Source organism: Pieris rapae, chromosome 8, assembly GCF_905147795.1.
Source record: "Pieris rapae chromosome 8, ilPieRapa1.1, whole genome shotgun sequence".
Classification (NCBI taxonomy): domain Eukaryota; kingdom Metazoa; phylum Arthropoda; class Insecta; order Lepidoptera; family Pieridae; genus Pieris; species Pieris rapae.
The window spans coordinates 757,416-774,058 of NC_059516.1; the positions used below are offsets into that span (position 1 = coordinate 757,416).

The 16,643-nt window shown below is 38.1% G+C and overlaps 1 protein-coding gene across 1 annotated transcript; it reads right to left on the reverse strand.

Annotated features, from left to right (window-relative positions):
• Positions 1 to 973: 973 nt before the first annotated feature.
• Positions 974 to 16,643, reverse strand: LOC111000192 (dnaJ homolog subfamily C member 16). The gene is made up of 14 exons (XM_022269558.2): positions 16,158 to 16,643; positions 15,824 to 16,000; positions 15,262 to 15,348; positions 14,574 to 14,854; positions 11,023 to 11,203; positions 10,429 to 10,630; positions 9,605 to 9,800; positions 9,013 to 9,236; positions 8,497 to 8,669; positions 7,366 to 7,494; positions 6,202 to 6,303; positions 5,207 to 5,408; positions 4,511 to 4,640; positions 974 to 4,088 (listed from the first exon to the last, which is right to left on the reverse strand). Exons 1-14 carry the CDS (start codon positions 16,331 to 16,333, stop codon positions 3,988 to 3,990), a joined length of 2,361 nt encoding a protein of 786 aa, XP_022125250.1. The 5' UTR covers positions 16,334 to 16,643; the 3' UTR covers positions 974 to 3,987.

The window sequence follows — 16,643 nt, forward strand, 5'->3', positions numbered from 1 at the left end:
ATATTGTAAATTTTAGCTCAAACATGGTAACACATTGACACACTCGCAATAAAACCAAGGTGTGAATATTGACAGACAAAAAGACTGAGCAACTTAAAGATTGCAAAAGCTGATGCATTAATGAAATTATTATTTTAGACATTTTTTTCTAAGACTCATGAACCCTGTAAGGGTCTTAGAATCAGGTACAAAGTTTAGAATTACTACTACATAAAGAGAACTGACAGAGATATGTAATCAACTAAAGTGAAAAACATGAGCAACGCCAAACCGTTATTTTTTGTGGGTATTGCCAACCCAGACTCTGAATAGCCAAGATTCTTATGTGGGTCCACACATTGCTTTGCTACTTTTGGGAAGAGGGAATGCGCAAATGCATTTATAACTCAGTAATAAAAAATATTAACAATCAATATTCACTATATATTTATATGTAACTAATATTGGAGTGGTCAGAAACGTATTGCCAAGTCCATTCTATTTATTAAAGTGAATGTTAAGAATTAGTGTAGATAACATATAAAACACATTTATACACTGTCTTTTTCAACATATAGGTCAATAGAACATTTGTATATACTATTATTATAAAGGTACAATAAAAGTGCTGTTGTTGCCTGATTTAAATATTATTTTCTAGTTGTTTATTAAAATTGGCAAGAGGATAGATTAAATAGAGATAAAAAATCTTGATATACTTGATACTTTGAGATTAAATAGTACGGCAAGATGTAGTCATCAGGTACATAAAAATTGCTTTCTAAATAATTTAATTACAAAGATATTGAAAATGCATGACAACAACAAATGGATTACATTTTGCGATTATATTTAACAGAAAATTTTAAACATTACATGTCGATAAATTATTAAAATTACTTTAGGGCGTGACTAAGAATAAACAGCATTCAGTGCAGATATACTTAACAATTGGAAATATATAAAAATTCAAAATTATAGTATATAGTCAAATTATAGTAGCTATTTTTGTCAAGACTTATTACAAGCCACGCCCAACTTAATCCCAATACACACAAATTATACTACTTAATAGCTAATAACATCCGTAATATTGACTAGGCAAATTGTTACACATTTCCAATCGAAATTACAACAGTATTTTCATTGCTCTTTAGATGTCTCTAAATTCAAGGTGTTTTAATTATTTGAATTGTTTATAATAATAGTGTTGTACCAGCCAGTACTCGCTTTTATAAATGTTATAGGCGCGGAGAATATAAAAATCGTGGAAAGTACCCACAAGTAGCCAGCTACAAGTACTCACTAAAGCATTAAAAAGGACAATTTCCCAGGTTGGGCTATGCACTGTTGCAGCTCCTTACAAACGTTATGTAAAAAAAACTTGGCGATTAAAGAGTGGCGGAGAGTTTATTGCTAGTTCTTCTCTTCCGTTCTACGCTCTTGATTTGAGAACTGGCAGTAAATGTAAATTCAGAATTGATTTAGTTTTTTTGACGTTCATATAAATATACTTGTTTACCTATATGAATAAAGATAGTTTGTTTATTATGGGGAAGACCCCGTTTAGACGCACACGCGAAAAACTCACCCACCAAAAATAAGCGACGGGGAATCCCCGTTTATTTTGGTAGATGCGCTGGATAGATTTGGGGTTCCAACCTTATGATTGGATGTTTTAAAATCTCAGATTTTTTTTATATTCCTATAGTTCAAGATCACCCCCAGTAGGGATTGGGGGCCCTTTGTATCCACGAGACTGGTCTGCAGTCCAAAAAGCCCCGATTGAAAGATCCCCCCTGATCTGATCTAGTATCATGGAATAAAAGAGAATATTTTAAAATTTAAATAATGGAAAATTGGTCTTTACTATCATTACTTTAATACATTTAGTAGTTTTAATTTTTTGTAATGCATATTATGAAGGTTGTAAACTCCATTATATCATAGATATTTATTATCAATTAAGGAATACTTTTCTTTAACAAAATCCCAGAGGCTCTTTTATCTCTGCCTTTTAATAAATTTAAGAAATGTATTAAAGACAAGCTGTGTAGAAAGGCATACTGTAAAGTTAGTACTGAGAGTTTTTTACGCCAGCTTTACCTCTCAGCCTACACCCTCTGTCTTGTTTGCCGATAAGTAGAATTATTTCATCTTTGAATCGGTGATTAAATGGTGTGGAATAAGCGATACCTGTATCTTATATTCCAAAATAAACATATTTTATATTATTTTAATTTTAAATATATTAAAAAAAACTCATGTTTAAACGTTGCAATTATAAAATATCATCACCTAACCTTGAATTTAAAGAATGGTAAAGAGCAATGTTTTATACAAATGTATCTTCAGCTACATTTCAAAATTATTATACACCATAAGCAAAAAAGCACTAACTTTCCAATACATATTTTTGAGCTTCACTGGTGTTGCCAGGAATCAAAACATTACAATAATAATGGTAATATTCAGCAGAAAATGTGACATTTAATATTAAAGTGTAGGCACTGTTTTATTTTTCTACTTATTTTAAAATATTAGGATATATTAATTGTAAATTCGAATACTAAGAAACATTAAATTTGGTAGCCACAGTTGAATGTCCATAACAATGCATTCTTATGTCAGAACAATATTCAAATAAATAAATACTAATGGTGAAGCAGCATTTTTGGTTCATTAAATTAATCAAATTAATAAATATGTAAGAAATTGCGACTACCAAATTTAGGCCCGCATTAATCAAACTCTACTTTCAAGAACTGTCAAATATATTTAGTGACAGCCTTGGAGAATTGTTATTCGGATTATGTGAAAAAATACGGGCGTTATTGTCTACAGTGCCAGAGTATAATACTGTATATATTACTAGCTATTGTGAGATATTGAAGAGAGCCTTATTTACAAGCTAACCGTAAAAATTGTTGACTAGAACCAAGGAAAATACTTTAAATTGTAATTTTGGCAAACCTTATTTGTAAAATTTAAATAAATTTTCACAATAAATTAATTTTTAAAACGTCACATTTAACCTCGCAAACCTGCGCAATGTAATCTAGTTATATTGTCCCAGGGAGAGACAAAATCCCTCTTCGACAGGGGTAACGCCAGGTGGCGTGACATGAAAGTGGTCACGTGACAAAGTGTGAGCTTATGCCCTAATGACTTTGTCTCAAACCCCTGGGGTTTTCAAAATAACATCTGTTATCGCATTGACAGTGAAATAATATATTATTACGATATATTTTGTTGGTTGCTAAAACCGACATAAAACTACTAAAATCCTGAAACCGTCCGACCATAGCTAAACCAAACATTCGTTATACATAAATTAAACATTACCAATAAATAGTCCTTTAGATATTATAATTAAAACTAACCTACGTGCGACTATCAGTACTATTGTGATAGGCACTAATTCCATAATATTTGATCCTTATAATACCACAATTCATAGAGAATAGACAATGGATACCTTTGTTGATAGAATAATAGTCAAAACATTTATAACGTCAAGAAAAAGAAATTTAACCGTCAACGATCCTATGTCAAGATGAAATTGAAATTTCAAAGTCTTTCATCATTACTAAAAACCATAGCATTGTCTATTCCCACATTACATATTTTAAAATATTTGGGGCCACCAAAAATGTTGTCCACAGACAAACCTCCAAACCATAGATATTAACACACTACCTCTATCTAACTGGTCAAATTCTTGGGCAGTATAACCAGGCTAGAAGCCTTCAGACAGTAATCGGAAATATATTTTTGGTTTAATTACTGTCTATTTAAATAACAATGTCTAAATAAGAAAAAAACCACGTGAAAAAGCTTAAAAACTCCCCAAATCTAAACCACATATAAACACAAAAATTCACCGAAACAAATGGCGAATGACTTTTCAGCCGTTCGAAATTCAAACCAACACGAAAAGACAGCAAAAAGTTTATGCCACCTTCGTGGTAAACAAAAATACCAAAGAGAACTAAAACTAAAGAGGTCTCACTTGGTTGTCATGTCAGGCCAGTAGTTGATGTAGTACCGATGGGTGCTGCCTTCGAAGAGACGATCCAACCAATTCTCCAAACCATCGAGGAGATTTTCTGAAAATGAAAACAATACCAAAAAAACGTAGTATATGTGTCTGGAATCATCGGAATACGCAATAATAAAAGTTTAATACACAATTTTTTGCTGAATAAATCTTATTAGTTACGATGCGGGGCGGGGATTGAATTATATGTTATTGTTAATATTTTTTTCGACTTTCCGATACTTTACACCACAACAATGACAACTTTTAGGTTTAATGAGTCATTGGGTTGTAACGAAACGTTTTACTATTGGGTCACAGAAAAACGTTACGGCGCGTTACATGTGGGGGGGGGGATCAAGAATGTCCAAAACTTGCGTGACGTAATACTGGAACACTCCCCAAGTCATTGTTCAGAAACGCGGCATGCAAAATTAAACTAGCTCCCTTCGAAAGATGACACTAAGTTGTTGACAAGTCCTATCAACATACCTTGCAAGAGTATGGGCGGATCGTAGGAGTCTTCATCAGAGGAATCCGGGTCCGTTGTGAATCCAATGAAGGCCCCAGCTTCCGGATCGATGTCGCCACCACCAAGGGAACGGGTCATGCGACTCATTCGCTGTAATAATTCAGAATCTTAGCAAGAGATAATTTTGTACCTAGTACATATAAAATCTTTTTTTAAGAATTTGCGATACTACTTTAGGAAATATGTTTGTCTCTTTCTGTCACTTGTGTTGATGCTGTGTTGAAAAGAGGCGAGAAGAGTAGGTACGTTTTATATTTTATGGATAGTAATATTTATTCATATAACAAGATCAATCTTATTTTTATACTTCCTTATGCTGTCTCTTTTCATCATAGCGCAAAAACAATTTAAGGAAACGAGACAATTGACTTAAATGTAAAAACCGTTTTAGTTTCATGTGTCAACTCGATATAAACAGATTTTTTCTAGCACTCACATTGCCGAGGGCTCGTAAGTGCGTTGCCGGCTTTTCAAGTAAAGGTACGATCTTTTAATGAAGGGCTAGCATAAACTGTGCTGCCAAGACTGTGTAGCCATGGCAACACAGTTTACTTATAGTACACATTTTTGTTTTTTTATTATATTTTTGTTTCTTTCCATTGTTATCCCGCGGTAACCATGGCAACGCGGTATCCACAGATAATGCATATAGATACCTTATGCGGCTTAGTGCACTCTGGATGCTTCGCGTGGTAGATGCAGAAGTACTTCCTGTGGGGGTTCAGGGCCAGAACTGTGCCCACGCAGTTGCGAGCATTCACCCTCAAGGCACCTCCACCGAGGGACAGCTCCAGAACCCGCCTGAACCATTCCACGCCTCGCTCCACGCACAGATACGCGAACACTAGTGTTTTGTTCCTATAAAAGTTTCAAATCGTTTAACCGACCTTAAAAGAGGGGGTTATGTTCAACCTGTTTATTATTGGTCAGCTATACTAAAACTTTTAATTCGATTCCAGATTTGACAATTTCAGTGTTGCAACGTTATGACGATTAAGAAATAGTGACGTTGCGAAATTATTTCCGGATCGATTCCTCTGGTTTTCCATGTTGTGCTGCCATTCCGTCTACAGCGTACTTATTAAAAGACTCTGTGTACATCACTACACTTTTATATGTGGTATCATTATTTTACAAAATGACAGTAGCTAATGTCAAATGTGGAATTGAATTAAAAGTCTTTCTTGTGAATTGCGTAAGTGCATTGAAACGAAAGAAGAGACTTGTCTGATAAATCAGAGCAGTATTGGTCTACTCAGCGTGCGATTGTTATCTTTGAGGTCGTAGGCTCTTATGTGCCTACTTAACATTCGCCGTGACGGTAAAGAAAAACATCCTGAGGAAACCAACTTGCCTTGCCCAAAACTCGAAGGCTTGTGTCAGTCTGATCACCTTCTTGCCTATTTTCAAATGATCATGAAACATATCTGAGGCCAAGACCTAAAGAGATTGTAGCGCAGCTGGTTTAACTTAAAAAAGTTAATAAAAAAAATAAACAAATTTTAGTGTACAAAATTAAACATTAAAAATGAAGAACCGGCTTCGATACCAATGTTTTTTTCACAAGGCTGATTATCAACCTAAAGCACCTCGATATCAGAACTAACTGTCCAGTCCAGTATCAAACCTAGGACCTCTTGGTTTTACTTACTTGCGATAAGGCCAAACGATTTTATGAAATTTGGACAAGAGCTGCACACGACTTTGCATGTCCACCAACAAGACAATCGTCCGGCAACCCGGCTTCTGTAGTCTGAAAGAGAAACTAATTGTTAACAAATGCTTTTTATACGGGACACCCAAAAAAAGGCACATCCCATTTTAGTGGGTGCGTTGCCGGTTTTTGAGGTCTTCCTAAAAGAATTGGAGGTATCTCAAAGGCATCGCAAAGGAAAATGTCTTGTGAAGCGGGCTGTGGAAGATTTCCAGCTACGCGGTGATGTAGATTTGAGAATTTAAACATAAATTCTTAAATATTTTAATATAACAAGAGGAGAATTGGTAGACTCTTGAAGGATTCAGTCGAATTGGTTCGGAATTACAATGGGCAGCTGGATCCACATAGCGGTGGCGCGCAGCAAAAACTGTTTAAATTATCGGTCACCGTAAATTCGGTTTACTGACGATAGTTGAACGTGACAACGTCATAAGAAAATACTGATGGAATGGTTGCATTTTTCATAATAATTTTATTTGTTTCATAGATATTTTGTATGGATATAGAGAAGGCGGTAAATGGAAATCACAATTGAATTGATCAAGTTACATTTATTTGTTGCGTAAAATTACGTCAATTTTTTAACGAACAAACGCTGCCGAACACGGAGGCCAAATGTGCCCTATTGTCGCTCGTTCCGCGCTCTCGTTTGCACTTGCGTTAAATGGAACGCCTCAGAGCGAGGTAACGCCGCATGCGTCATGTTTTTTCGTGCGTGCAACCATCGAATTATAAGACGTTGTCACGTCAAAATAATCAGGTCTGGATCGACGGGGGTCAAGGTGCTACGGGTGGAATTTCATATTCTGCCTGCAACTGCAACGTCCGATGCAACTCAGCTGCAGGTATTAATCCGAACCAGTCCACTGTACACTCCACGGAAAATGGTCACAATTTCAGAATGAAGATAAAAAAATTACAATAAAAATTATTATTATTAGCATAAAGTTATAACTATTGCCATTATATAAAAAAAACTGACCTGTCAAGGCCAACAACAAAGTTATACAGATAAAGTTAATTTCATATAATCTAAAATGTGTTTTCCTGTGTTTATTTTTATAATTTAAATCCACAATAAAATTAAAAATGGCCGACCTGACAAGTCCATTGTATTTCTCAGCTCTGAGTTCGTGCATTCTCATCTCTGGTTTTGTTTCCTTTTTGCCGCCATTTTGGTCGCGTCTCTCTTGTTTTTGACGTTGTACAGACTCTTCTTCTACGCGGCTGAAATAAAAAATATTAATAAATTAATATATAAGAACGGATGAATATTGATGATATTTCCGAAGTTCTTAATTATTCCGGTATTTTTGAGTTTCATTGCATTTTAATTTCTGGCGTGTGTCACAGGAGGCTGATCACCTACTTAGATTGACAAAGGAGTCAATCTAAACAGGTGATCAGCCTACTTTGTCCTCCTCATGAAACAGATACAACAATCTGAGGTCCAGGCCTGAAAAAGGTTCTAAGCCATTGAATTTTTATTTTGTAGAATTGTGAATTAAAAAATCTTGTACCGCCTTAAAACATCTTAAACCCCTCATAATTTGGGAGGAGAACCCCAAAGTTGGCATCACTGTGTGTAAGACACTATGAACTTCCGAATAAATATACTCAAAAATCGGCCTAAAGGTCTAGATACCAAGCCATAAAGTCTAAAAAAAAACACACAAAACTGGACAAACAGTAACAACGCCAAACAGCCCTAGACAGTGACATAGACTACAAACCATAGGGTTTCTACTACTATACTACTAAAAGAGCATAGCTCATAAGGACTTTCTTCTAAAATAAAAAATGTTTATTGATTATTGAAATCGGTGGACATCCCTACTCCACGGCAAAGATAGAGAGCGCAGGCCGAGAGAAAAAGCCAGCGTAAAAAACTCTCGGTACTCTTTTAAAATAGCAAATCATCATACAATAAATAAATACATCAACAAAAGTGACAAAAAAAAACACTTATCTTAAGTAAGTTTTATTTTTTCGTAAGTTTTATCAACTAGATAATCGTTATCTTTATAGTAAGCCACATAGCTTTTGAATGTATTAAAAGGCAGAGATAAAAGAGCCTCTGGGATTTTATTAAGGAAGAGTACCTATTACCAAAAAAGAATTACTAACTTTAGATAGTCTAGTACGAGGAAATTGCAGCCCGCGTTTATTCCGAGTATTAACATTGTGCGTAAGTTCTATACTAGAAAGTCTATACTATTCTATACTTACATAAGATACGCCATCAAATATCCAATGGCAAGTACCAATACGACAGTTGCCAGTACAGAGATGGCTGATATCGCGTGCTGAGTCCTCAAAGCCAGGATCGTCCTTTCGCTCCACTCCCCTACTTTGAGGAAGGCTCGCCATATCGCACTTTTAGCCGCTTCGTCAAGTAATTCCTAAAAATATTCTTTCATAAAACAGTATACACTAGATAAAAGTGAGAGACACGTATTAAAGTGGTTGATCTGAAAAATCCGAAGGAATTTTAATACTCAATCGTTTTTTTAAAGCTATTGCATAGATTTTATAGGGGGTATGGAGCGCGGCAACTGAATCAAGAAATTCCGTAACGAAAATAAACCTAACACATAATGACGCTTTAGAGTGAGACGGACTATATAGGCATGTTAGACTGAGTCTGGTAGAGTGTTAGATTAAATTAATATCAAATAAAAATGCATAAATAATTATAATTGCATAAGTTTATAAAAAATTCTATGCAATAGCTGTTGTACTTACTTGTACTCTTGCTTCATAAGCCACCACTTCATTGGGTTTGAGCAGCCTTTTGACCAGCTGTTCCAATGCTCTCGTGGTCTCATTGAGCCGCTGTTGGTAAGTCGGGTCATCATCACACCTGGCACAACTCGGCCAAGATTCGTTTAACCACTCAAATTGAACTCTGGTCGCTTCACGCCGCCATATTACTACAATGCGGTGTTCTATTGACGAGAGGTCTATCCCTGGCGAGTTAATATGGTTAATAGTTATTTAAATATTATATAGTCATACACATATACTGCTAGCTGTGGTTAGACAATCTGAATCCAGCATATAATACGCATAAAATTGAATAATTTCGACTCAATTTATTTACCTTAATGTATATATATTGTTTGTTTTAATAAATAGTATAAGAATAGCTAATAAAGCAAATAAACAGCTGGTATATATAAATCTTCTATGAATGTGTTTGTAATAAAACTCCTAAACGGATCAACAGATTTTGATGAAATTTTCTGTGTTCTTAATGTAAGACGTGTGTACAGAACAGCGTCTGTCGCATCCGCTAGTTTATTATAAAATAATATATTGTGTTAATTTGACTCACCGGAAACATTGGCCAATGCAGTGACAAATTCCGGTTGCTTATGCGCATACAAGTACGCGTACCTCAGTCGCTCGGGCGCACGCTTGGCGAGCGGACGTAGGTCTCGTAGCACGTGCGAGTCACGTGTTATTATAACGCAACACAGACGACGCCGGGCGGCGCGCCACTCCACGGGACATACCGTGTCTAGAACGCTCTGTCAATTTGACATTTTATTTACTTAGACATTTATTTCATTCACCGCCATCAAACTAGTGATGATTTTTTTTAATAAATTTTTCAAACCTTTCCTCTTATTTTTATTCAGTCGAATTTTGACATGTCATAAGTGTTGCTACTAAAAAAGTTAAACAACGAAAAGGGAAAAAAATGAAATGCTACGTATTTTTGATTTACCTACAAAAAGGTAAATTTAAATATTTACTTACTAAAGTAATCTAATCCAAAAATAAAAAAGATTTCAATATCACGAACAATATATCGAATAAACTTTTATAACTTAATTTTATCTCTTTAGCTGGCATCACTGCCTACTAATTCCAAGTTTAGTAAACCAAAAAAATATATATATTATCATCACTTGTGCGTTTTTTGCTGTTTGTGATAAAAATGATGTTAAAATACTTTTAATATGGAGCACCGCACTTAATAAAATTGATACATTTACGAACAAGTAAAATGTATGTATAGACTCAGATATTCACCACACTTTTTGGTCAGGCACCACATGTGCCTGACCAAAAAGGTTTGCCAGCTCTGACATGTCGAAAAATGACAGCTGTCAGAATTCTGCGGAGTTAAATCGGAGTATAAATATATCTCACCTGTGAAGAGAGTCGAGGCAAGGTCAATATCTGATTAGCTTCTATGAGTTGTGTGAGAGTCTGTGTCGCTATCTCTGTGGTGCTGACTGTGGCGGCGGCTTCGGATGAGTCTTCCTTTAATAGAACCATTGTGTCCATATTCCTTTGCACTTTGTATCTAGCAGTTAGGTTTTGTGTATTATGGGCTGATATGTCGACGAAACTGAAATTTGCAATGATTAAAATAAGTAAATATTTTGATCAACATTCAAATTTACTAGTCAGTATAAAATAAGATTTAAAATACATATATGTAACGCTTTAGTATTTATGAGAAATGTAGTCTAATTATTAAATTATATTTGATTCCCTACATTCAACCTTTATTACAACTTCCATGCTTATCATCCCGAATTATATTTTTGTTGTAAAATGATAATCTCTCTCAGATTCACAATCGTCTAAGTCAACTTAGTTAAGGAAACAAACGTGTCATTCAACACTTTTTTTTAATTTTTTTTATAGAACATGGGGGTTTGAGTTGAGTTTCATTGGACATGTTAAACTATTTCATGTCGAACTGGCACCTGGAGACATAATGGGATAAATACTTACGCAAATGACACCCAGTCCCTATAATGAAAAGCGGTGATCAGGTATCGCAGTCTAATCAAATGTCTCTCCTCAAATATCAGAGCCTTCACTTTATTGTCCTCGAAGTCGTTCAGAAATGCGTCCGCGTTGCCATCGTTCAAATTATGTATCAGTCTGTATGGGAACTTCCAGCGTATGTATTCTGTAATAAAAAAAAAGGTTTAACATATGTTTCAAGACACGCAAAGTAACGGCAGTAGTCGAAATCTACGGGAGTAAATTGTATAGTAGAGAAATTAAAAAAATACTTAAGGGAAGTCAGCCTGTGGACACCCATATTAAGTGGATGCGTTGCCGGCCTTTTAGTAAACTCTAACTTTGAACAGTTGGAGGTCGTATCTTTCACGTAAAAGGAGTCGATTCCACACTCTCTTGTCAAATCACACTCACTATGTCTCTGGGTAGAGAGGGAGGATCAAGTTGATCAGTTATACATTGGAGATTGACAATTCCACAAGCCCTTCGCTGAATTTGGTCAAAAGGAAGAAGCTGGTATTTGGGAGCACCAGCCCACAGATGTCAGCAGTATTCCATATGAGACCATACTCGAGCCTTGTGGAGCTGATATTATGTCCCTAGTGAGATATTACTTAGCTAGCCAATACTCATGGGTTATATGAAATAAGACATCAATAAGACATCAGCCTGAAAAAGAAGCAGAGTGGTTTCGTGGCGCACTGACGAACATCGCGGATGCTGCGATGCGAAGAAGCCGCCCTGGACCTCACCGGACCAGTGTATTCTGGTGGTCGGCAGAACTCGCCCAGTTGCGGTTTGCTTGTGTTGCAGCTCGTCGAGGCTACACGAGGACTCGCAGAAGGCGACCCATTCGCGCAGGAACGGCAAGCATATAGCGCATACCGAGCTGCAAAACTGGCGCTGCGAACAGGTATCGCCGAAGCAAAAAAGAAAGCATGGCAAGAACTGCTGGACACTCTCGAGCGGGATCCATGGGGGCGCCCGTACCAAATAGTTACAAACAAGCTACGCTCGCGAGCCCCACCCCTCACGACACACATGGAGCCGGAACTGCTCAGTACAGTGGTGACAGAACTCTTTCCTAAACGTGACGCCTCGAGCACCCCACATGATACGACTTTGGACCACGGAGAAATAGTGTCTGAAGTGTCTCCTTCGGAGCTTAAGACGGCAATAGCACGCATGTCCTCTAAGAAGACCGCACCCGGCCCCGATGGCATGCACGGACGAGTGTTGGCTCTGGCCCTCGACGCTGGCCTTGACATGCGCTTTCGAAACCTCCTCACGGAATGTCTTAAAAGGGGCCTTTTTTCGTCGACATGGAAGACAGGTCTGCTAGTTCTTCTAAAAAAGGGTGGAAAACCTCCGGAGTCACCATCAGCGCATCGTCCTATAGTTCTTCTAGATGAAGCCGGTAAGCTTTTCGAGCGTATCATTGCCGGCCGAATTTATAACCATTTGGAAACTATAGGACCGAACATACATGAGGCTCAATTCGGTTTCCGAAAAAACAGGTCAACGATCGATGCAATTGCGCAACTGCGAGGAGTGTGCGAGGAGCAGGTGTCACGGGGCAGAGTAGTTCTAGCGGTGTCGTTAGACATTGCGAACGCCTTCAATTCCTTGCCCTGGGACTGTATCCTGGATGGCCTGCGCCACCACGGCTTACCGGCCCATATAAGAAGATGTGTAGCATCGTACCTTAACGGCCGTCGTGTCATCTTCCCGAAACAAAATAGCATAGGGAGCCACCTCATCAAATGCGGCGTTCCACAAGGTTCGGTTCTTGGCCCCCTCCTTTGGAACATAGGTTACGATAGAGTGCTGCGAGGGGAACTAGTTCCGGGTGTGTCAACGATATGCTATGCAGACGACACCCTCGTGGTCGCTATTGGACAAGATTTTAAGGAGGCGCGCCTTCGAGCGACAGCTGGAGTAGCTCGGGTGGTTTCTGAAATCAAAAAGATCGGCCTCGAGGTCGCCCTTCAGAAATCAGAAGCTATATGCTTCTACGGACACAGAAAAGCTCCACCCCAAGGCGCAGACATCATTGTCAGTGGAGTAGTCATCCGGGTTGGTACCACGCTTAAATACCTAGGGCTGATTCTCGACCCACGGTGGACTTTCAGACCACATTTTGCAGCACTTGCCCCTAAGCTCACCGCCACCGCAAACATGCTCTCGCGCATAATGCCGAACCTCGGCGGGCCGAATGGGGGGTGTCGCCACCTTTACGCAAATGCGATCCGGGCGAAAGCACTCTACGGGTGCCCAATATGGGCCGACAAACTTACCAGGCACAATCGCACGATTCTCAGGCAGTCGCAGCGAGTGATCGCAGCCAGGGTTGCGAGGGCGTACCGCACTGTGTCCTATGACGCAGTGTGTGTCATAGCCGGTACCGCACCCTGGCATCTCGACGCGGCTGCTTTTAGCGAAGTATATTGGCGGAGAGCCGAAACCAGGGAAAGAGGAAGCAACCCCACACTGGAAGAAATAAACGCTTGGCGAGCCCTGGAAGCCCAAGAAATGCTAGCAGAGTGGGAAAAGGAGCTGGCGGGAGCGACTGCCGGTAAATATACTATAGAAGCCCTCAGACCCCTGCTCCAACTCTGGGTAAGGAGGCGCTGGGGCCAGCTCAGCTATCGTCTTGTGCAGATCCTGTCCGGACACGGATGTTTCGGTAGTTATCTGCACAGAGTAGTAGGGTGTGAAGAGGCACCAACCTGCCACCACTGTGTCGGAGACAGCCCGGATGACGCCCTGCATACGCTGAGGGACTGCCCAGCATGGGACGTGGAAAGGGGACCGTTGCTGGATGCACTCCAGGGCGAGGACGCAACACTTCCAAATGTATTGAAGGTTTTAGTGAGCGCGAGAAATGACGGCCCGTGGAAAAGATTTTATAATTTCTGCGAGGCGGTCATGAAAATAAAAGAAGAGGCGGAAAGGACCAGGGAGCTTTGTCCCCATGCCCATCCGCGACGGCGAAGAAAACCGCAGGCCCGTCGCATAAACGCGCGACGCGCTCACCAAATTCTCGCCGCCTAAAAAGTGCCTAAGCGGGGAGCAGGGGTCCATGCGTCTAAAAGAAGGGATGATGACCCATCCCTGCAAGTACTGGACCCGATCTCCCCTAGCTATTTGTAAATGCGTATGCCCGGTCTGTGAAAGATGCTTGCTGTGTCAAGCATCCTCACAAATCAACAATGGGCGGGAAGAGGCGGACGCAACCGCCGCATCGCGTGTTGGGAAGCGGATAAGGCTCTGCTGTTACCGCATCCCGCATAAGGCGATTGTTGGTGGCACCTTGAGGTCTTAGTGGGTATGCACAATGGCGAGTCCCACATAATCCTTCTGCACCAAGCAGTCGCGCCGCGGAAGGGTATGCGCAAAGCATTTCCCCAAGTAAAAAAAAAAAAAAAAAAAATAAGACATCACACTACAAACATTTTACACTTTGCTGAAATTTCAATGTACAAAAACTTACTGGTATAGCATAATTTTTAATCAAAATTAATCTATCAACTCACCTAGCACCTTTGGTAATGATGTTATACTCTCCTTATAAATATAGATCTGTTTATCCAATACAAATGTCAGGCAAGGTACTCCGTGTACCCCAAGTCGTCTTGCTAAGCTGGCTTCATGGCCAGCATGGACTGTCGCCAGGGTAACTCCTAGTGGCTGAAGGGCTTCTACCAGTTTTCTCCAAGAAGAAGCCGATCGGACACAGTCAAAGCACCAGTCTGTATAAAACAGCACCAGAGCTGGTGTGTTGACACTCTTTTCGAGTATATTGTTTTCAAAATGTCTGAAAATTTGTTTTCCTAATATAAATAATTGCATTAGTACTGCTAAAGTAGTAACTAAGGAAAATCAATTTTATTAAATGTCGAAACCAAACCAATAATATTTGTATATGTCTACAGTGAACAAAAAGTATAGTAAATTCAGCCATTTCAATAAGTTTTAGGTTAAACTTTGAAGAAAATTAATAACAGTTAAATATTTTCCTGTTGAGTACACAGTTACAAAACCGACAATTAATTACGTTTTTATGAAGGTCTGTTTTACGATACAGTTTTATAAACTGATCCTGGCAAGCAGACTCATATAAAAAGACTATTAGAAATATATTTTATACCACTCATATTTAATAAGCTTGATTAAAAGAGGCCTAGGAGAATATTTTCAGAGTAAGTGATAAAAATTAGATACCTGGTAGTAACAGACAATTTATGGAACAATGTTATATCTTGGTCTTGTGAACGAAAATGGGCACTGAAGAAATCAAATGGATCATTGCTGAAAAAAACATTAATGTTAATATTTAATTTAAACTAAAGAAAGTAAATAATAAAATTTCAAGAAACAATTCTTAGAATGAACTAAGAGGAACTAGTACACCTAAAAACAATGTAAGTATTATTAGCAAAATCTTATAATTATACTCTCATCAAGGTTTAATACCTAAAAGTAATAAACTAACAAACTTTTAAGAAACAGATATATTGCAGATATCTGGGATATCTTAAGGAAAAATATTTATTCAATGCTTCTGTTAAATGGATTATAAATGTATCACACATTCCAACAGTCTGACTAAGCTTAGTTAGTCAAAGAAAGTATTTAACATACAATTTCCAAAAATAAATAAATCAATTTGCTTTGCTACAAAATATTCAAAACATGCTAGAATTGTGAATTAACAACTAATTCAGTTTTTAATATTATTACTTTATTTTATTGCAAATTTAATACTAAAGATTAATGTACTTACCTAAACCTTGCATACTGACTATAGTCATGTCTTTGCTTGTACATATGGTCATCTTCATTGGTGATGCCATATAAATCATATGCCTGTCTGCGCTCAGAATCTACTAGCAGTTCATATGCTTGCTTGATCTCAACAAACCGAGCTTCAGCATTTGTATCCTCGTTCTTGTCTGGATGCCTAGTAGAAATAAAATACTGTACTTAATAATATTTTATAATGATCTTTTATTCCTCTAGACTGAGAATAGGATGAATTAATTCATGAATTTATTGATTATTAATTGATCTGCAAATATATGTGACACAACAAAGATTCATTGATTTTAATGACTTACCATTCTTTTGCCAATTGCCTATACGCCTTGCGTATTTCAGGCAATGTTGCTCGACGATGTATACCTAGTATTTGATATGGGTCACCGATTTTCTGGCTCAATATGAGAGGGCACAACACCAACATTAAAAGCATGCAAAGCCATCGCCCTTTCCAACACTTGCAGTTCCATTGCATATTCTTAAATTATAGCAGTCCCGGAAACCGAACCTTTTCACAATAATTCATAAAGAGGAACTCATGCCGAGTTCAAGAACTTCATGCCAAACAACATTAGTAATAGATCTAGTTAATAATTAAGAGTCTTATCACTCATTCGTCTTAAAATAGAACGAGATGTTGAAAAGTTGCGAATTCGGGAAAATCTCGGAAAAACTGAAAATAATAAACGTCAAAGTACGCAGAAAGTCAGCCGTCGCTCACACTATGAGGTGTCATAAGTCATAGCTCAAAAGATTGAAGTTACGCATAGGGCATAGGCCATAGC

Coding starts and splice junctions, on each gene's coding strand:
- LOC111000192 (XM_022269558.2), bottom strand. CDS start 16,333: ATGCAATGGAACTGCAAGTGTTGGAAAGGGCGATGGCTTTGCATGCTT. Junction 16,001..16,157: donor AGGCAATTGGCAAAAGAATG/GTAAGTCATTAA, acceptor TATTTCTACTAG/GCATCCAGACAAGAACGAGG. Junction 8,670..9,012: donor CTTATGAAGCAAGAGTACAA/GTAAGTACAACA, acceptor GAATATTTTTAG/GAATTACTTGACGAAGCGGC.